The sequence below is a fragment of the Haliotis cracherodii genome, unplaced genomic scaffold (genome assembly GCF_022045235.1).
Source record: "Haliotis cracherodii isolate W230 unplaced genomic scaffold, xgHalCrac1.p SCAF_11, whole genome shotgun sequence".
Classification (NCBI taxonomy): domain Eukaryota; kingdom Metazoa; phylum Mollusca; class Gastropoda; order Lepetellida; family Haliotidae; genus Haliotis; species Haliotis cracherodii.
In genome coordinates, this window is record NW_027266266.1 from 1,002,788 (window position 1) to 1,008,081 (window position 5,294).

General features: G+C 42.5%; 1 protein-coding gene across 1 annotated transcript; it reads left to right on the forward strand.

Moving 5' to 3' along the window:
- The first annotated feature begins 2,253 nt into the window (after nucleotides 1–2,253).
- On the forward strand, nucleotides 2,254–3,597 carry LOC139455996 (uncharacterized). The gene is made up of 2 exons (XM_071237516.1): nucleotides 2,254–2,296; nucleotides 2,915–3,597. Exons 1-2 carry the CDS (start codon nucleotides 2,254–2,256, stop codon nucleotides 3,595–3,597), a joined length of 726 nt encoding a protein of 241 aa, XP_071093617.1.
- Nucleotides 3,598–5,294: the final 1,697 nt, after the last annotated feature.

Below are 5,294 nucleotides of genomic sequence, written 5' to 3' on the forward strand. Positions count from 1 at the left end.
CATGTCAAGACTCATGATGAAAACAAGGCATTCCAAAGTTTTCTAAAACGAGCCAAGAATGTGGGACATAATCTCAATGTCGGTGTTGATTTTGTTGATGGTTCTGTACTGCTGGACAGAACTGGTTCAGAAATGAGCGTCAACCAAGCGAAGTGCCATATCAAGTCCGCCCAGACTCAGTTTTTAAAGGAGAGTCTATCTGAACGACCACTGCATCGAGTTTATGTGCAGTGTGTTGAGAAGATCAGCAATCCTGCAGAGCCCTTTTCCTGGATGAAGTCGTCTGGCCTGAAATTGAAACAGATGGTTTTATATTTGTTGCTCAGGACCAGTCACTTCCCACTCGAAACGGCCAATTTGTGATTTTGCATCAAAATCTAAATATGAAATGTAGCTTTGGCACAAACACAGTATCTTAAACGACATGATGGTGTAGCTCGATCATTTTATTATCGTCTTCGCCATGCTTGTGGTTTTTACACAGAGGTCCACCCACCCTTCTGACAATCTGGGTAATGCAGAAGGCTGCAGCGTTGGGGAGTCTTCACATTCTCCGAAAAGTTCTGGGTGGGTTTGACTAGGCGGCGCGTCCTGGGAGAAGTCCCATTCGCTGTCTGGGCTGCGTGTAGAGGGGGCAAGGGCCCTGAGCTGATGATGAACCTAACCTGCCTGACTGTGCCAGGATCACCCAAACCCTCTTTGCTGCATTTTTTATTTTAATCTGGCGGGGAGGGGTGTTGGATGTAGACTGAAAAGTACTGCTTCAAAAGGTAGGTTTTTAGGCGTGCCTTGAATTATTGGTATGATGGTGAGAGCTTAAGTTCTTTTGGTAGATTGTTATAAAATGTGGAAGCACAGTATTCGAAAGATATATTACCAAAAGTTTTCATGCGTATTTCTGGACAACAGGTGTTCACTTTCATAACGGAGTGAGTGAGTAGGTGAGCATGGTTTTACGACGCTTTTAGCAATATTTCACCAATATCAAGTCGGGGGACTCCAGTAATGGGCTTCACACCTTGTACCAATGTCAGGAATCGAACCTGGGTCTTTAGCTTGACAAGCGAACGCTTTAACCACTTGGCTAACCCCACCCACCCACCCATTCCGCCCCCCTCTGGTGAAGACGTGGTGTGTGGCTGCTTTAGCATTTCGTTAGCCTTGCTCCAATTTAAGGTTGTACTGAAAGAAACGTCCATGGATGTGTAGTAATTCGATCCTCCTAACAGCCACTCTAGATATGTGGACAGTAGAGAAAAAACTTGTTGTTTACATTATCTAGAAATTATGATATAAACTAATAACTATTGCCTTAGAGACTTGTGCAAGTCTAGCATTTGGTCTACTGTTCTAAGAAGAGAATAATGTATTGAAAATGTGTGTCAACTGTCAATTGTGTTTCGAATCCACCTATTCATTTGCAAGAGGCACTGGGTGTTATGAGACAGAAAGTACAGTCAGTTGTATTCAGTGCTTGGAATGAGGTTACAATGCCGGCACGAATACAGTCTATAGGCAACATACAATTATATCTAACGGCTCCATCAAATGTAAAACCTGACGACCTATTTTAACTTCCCCGATAACCGTTCCTTAGAAAGTAATTATCCTTAAAATATGTATTGCCTTGTCTGGATGAATGCGGTTATTGCAGACCAGTGGAATCTGGTTTTCTTTTCTTATTTTACCCCATTTTTCTGTTGTTTTTCTCAATTTACAGTTGTTTTACTGTTGTTTCTCTCATTTTACTGTTGTTTTAGTCTCGTTTTACTGTTGTTTTATTCTCTTTTTTTGCTGTTGTTTTTCACTTGTTTCGAGTGAGTGAGTGAGTGATCGCTTAGCCTACCCCACCACTCAGTTACTATTGGTGTGATATGAGGTTGGTAGAATGTATCCTGCATGATTGTCATACACTCTCCCATCTGTGTTGTAGATGATGTAGATGCTTTAAATTTGTGTGTATGAACAGTCTCTGCAGGTCAAGGTTAAATGTGCTCTCTTCTGACCGCGCATGTTTAAGAGGCAGGGAAAGGACATTCTAATTTCCACACTGGCTGTAAAAGGGTTAATAAAATATTTCAGACGTCGGCATCAAATTGATCGCGTAATTTGGACATACAATGAACATTTCTAACTGGCTCGTCAGTTGTTTTGGTTGGGAATTCAGAAACCTGACTCCCAGCATTAGTCCTCTTCGTCATTTATTAGGATTATTAAAATTTGGGCGTGGTTCAAGCTTTTAATGTGCAGCAGATGGAGAGCAGTTTAGAAGCCGGCATAGAACAGAGGTCGTTCAGTTTGACCTCCAGATTTCCAAGTTTCTAGTCAATAAACAACCCACGGGTCAGATGGGCGTCAGTGTCATCGACGTCACTTTGACGGCTAGAGTGTATGTTATTGCTGCATATACACTAACAGGGTTCGAGGGTATATAGACAAAGGGTTTACTGCTGGGTTTGAGGATATATACTGCAGGGTTTAAGGGTATGTACTCTGGGTTTGAGGATATATACTGCAGGGTTTAAGGGTATGTTCTCTGGGTTTAAGGATATATACTGCAGGGTTTAAGGGTATGTACTCTGGGTTTGAGGATATATACTGCAGGGTTTAAGGGTATGTTCTCTGGGTTTAAGGATATATACTGCAGGGTTTAAGGGTATGTACTCTGGGTTTGAGGATATATACTGCAGGGTTTAAGGGTATGTACTCTGGGTTTGAGGATATATACTGCAGGGTTTAAGGGTATGTACTCTGGGTTTGAAGATATATACTGCAGGGTTTAAGGGTATGTACTCTGGGTTTGAGGATATATACTGCAGGGAGTGAGGCTGGGGACTGCAGGGTTCGGGGATATATGCTGATGGGTGTGAGTGTATATAATTGAGGGTTTGATGCTATATCCACATTGTCACAGAGATCCACATTGTCACAGAGATCCAAGTTGTCACAGACATCAACATTGTAACAGATATCCACATTGTCACAGACATCCACATTGTCACAGAGACCCACATTGTCAAAGAGATCCACATTGTCACAGATATCTATATTGTCACAGAGATCCACATTGTCACAGACATCAACATTGTCACATATATCCACATTGTCACAGAGATCCACATTGTCACAGACGTCTACATTGTCACAGATATCCACATTGTCACAAAGATCCACATTGTCACAGATATCCACATTGTCACAGACATCTACATTGTCACAGACATCTACATTGTCACAGACATCCACATTGTCACAGATATCCACATTGTCACAAAAATCCACATTGTCACAGATATCCACATTGTCACAGATATCCACATTGTCACAGACATCCACATTGTCACAGAGATCCACATTGTCACAGACATCCACATTGTCACAGAGATCAACATTGACACAGACATCAACATTGTAACAGATATCCACACTGTCACAGACATCCACATTGTCACAGAGATCAACATTGACACAGACATCTACATTGTTACAGAGATCCACATTGTCACAGACATCTACATTGTCACAGACATCCACACTGTCACAGACATCCACATTGCCACAGATATCCACATTGATTTTTTCATGCGGGTAGCATGAGTTTATTTATTCCCCATTTCGCAATGCTTGCTGGGAAACGTGTGTCTACTTTGAGCTGCGGATATTTATATTACCAGACCATCGTCGTTCAATTAAGAGCAGCAAACTTCCCTTTTCCGTTTTCAGAATTCGACGTGTGGAGGTATCTTCCATTGCCGGCTGTTCATACCCCGGGGGCATCCAAACACCTTCACCTCGGAGTTAGGAGTTATTATTGATTCACATGTACGTCCCCATCCAGGTGAGTTTTAGTTGGCGAAGTCTTGGATACCTTCACACAACGTGAAAAAAGCGAGCAAGGGAGTCTAGGTTTTCTAGATTAATAATAAAGACAAGTTGTCCTACAAGAGACAGGACTCCTCAGAAGTACTGTCCACATATCTAGACCTGCTAATTAGGAGGAAAGACTTACTACACATCCATGGACGTGTCTTTCAGTACAGCCTTTACTCAATTACTTGAGTGAGTATAGTTTCACGCCGCTGGTAACAAATCCAAGCAATGCAACACCTGTGGGAAGGTTTGATTCCCCACACAGATACAACGTGTGAAGCTCATTTCCGGTGTCCCCCGTAGTGATTTTGCTCGAATATTGCAAAAAGCGGCGTAAAACAGTACTCACTCACCCTATTCATTGTGTCCATCATGTTTACCTTTCTTAGTTGTTTCCTTGTTTTAGCCCCTTAATGACAAGCACCAGACAGGTTAGCAACCAGTACCATGTTTTAAAGTATTTTTGTATGACGCCACCGGGGATCGAACCAGGAACCTTCCTCTCTCCTTGGCGAACGCACTTCCACAGGACCACGGGGGCGGTCTACAGAGACCACGACCCACTTGCACAAAGCGATCTTAGTGCTAAGATGATCGTAACTCCCATACTTTAACAGAGACTTACAATGGTCTTATCGCTAAGATCGCTTTGTGCAAGTTGGCCCTGAGGTTACCGATCCCGCAGACCACCGGAGACGGCAGTTTGCAACATCGTTCCTTCACGTCTGTGTTCAGGTTAACGAATAGACAGAAGACCTTCAAGTACCCCGCTATAAGTACTGAAAAGCCTCACTCAGACTTCGGGTCAAAAAGTTAAAAACGCTAACGATAAGCCATTAAATACTCGGCCACCTGTTCCGCGTTATCAGTTATATTTTAAATGTCATTTTAATGTTAGAATTGAACTTGCTCGGTAGCGATGGGACGCGTGCATACTACATGGGTTTTGGCAGCCATATTTACTATTCAAGAGTATCATGACAGTGCTAGAGGTGTTGGTCGTTCTACGTTTCTACTAAATAATGTTTCTGACCGTGAAGACATCTAAGCCTTCGTGTTTCATTACCAGTGACATATGTACAGACGCCAAGACCTTACAAGAAGACCAGAGAGCGTCTTTTGAGAAATAATGAAAAAGATGAGACGAGGGTAAAACAAGGCGAGCTATGTACAGTTCCAACATTGAAGAAACTCCTGTCGCTGCTCTCTCATTTCGCGATACAAATATACGGTTTCACACACAAAAAAACTCATTTCGGCAACAAATCGGTTCAGGTTCCGAAACTATTTTTGTCAGAAAAGGTTGCTATTTTTTTCCAAATGAAGCATCACTTTCGTCTCTCGGAAGCACTTTTTACAACCACAACACGGCAGGACATAAAAGCAATTAGAAGTTTCCGACAGCCGGCCCTCTCAAATAGGTC

Bases quoted from the DNA above. Each gene is read 5' to 3' on its own strand.
- LOC139455996 (XM_071237516.1), top strand. From the start codon at position 2,254: ATGGAGAGCAGTTTAGAAGCCGGCATAGAACAGAGGTCGTTCA. The intron at 2,297-2,914 runs GTTTGACCTCCA...ACATTGTCACAG, and splicing joins CATAGAACAGAGGTCGTTCA to AGATCCACATTGTCACAGAG.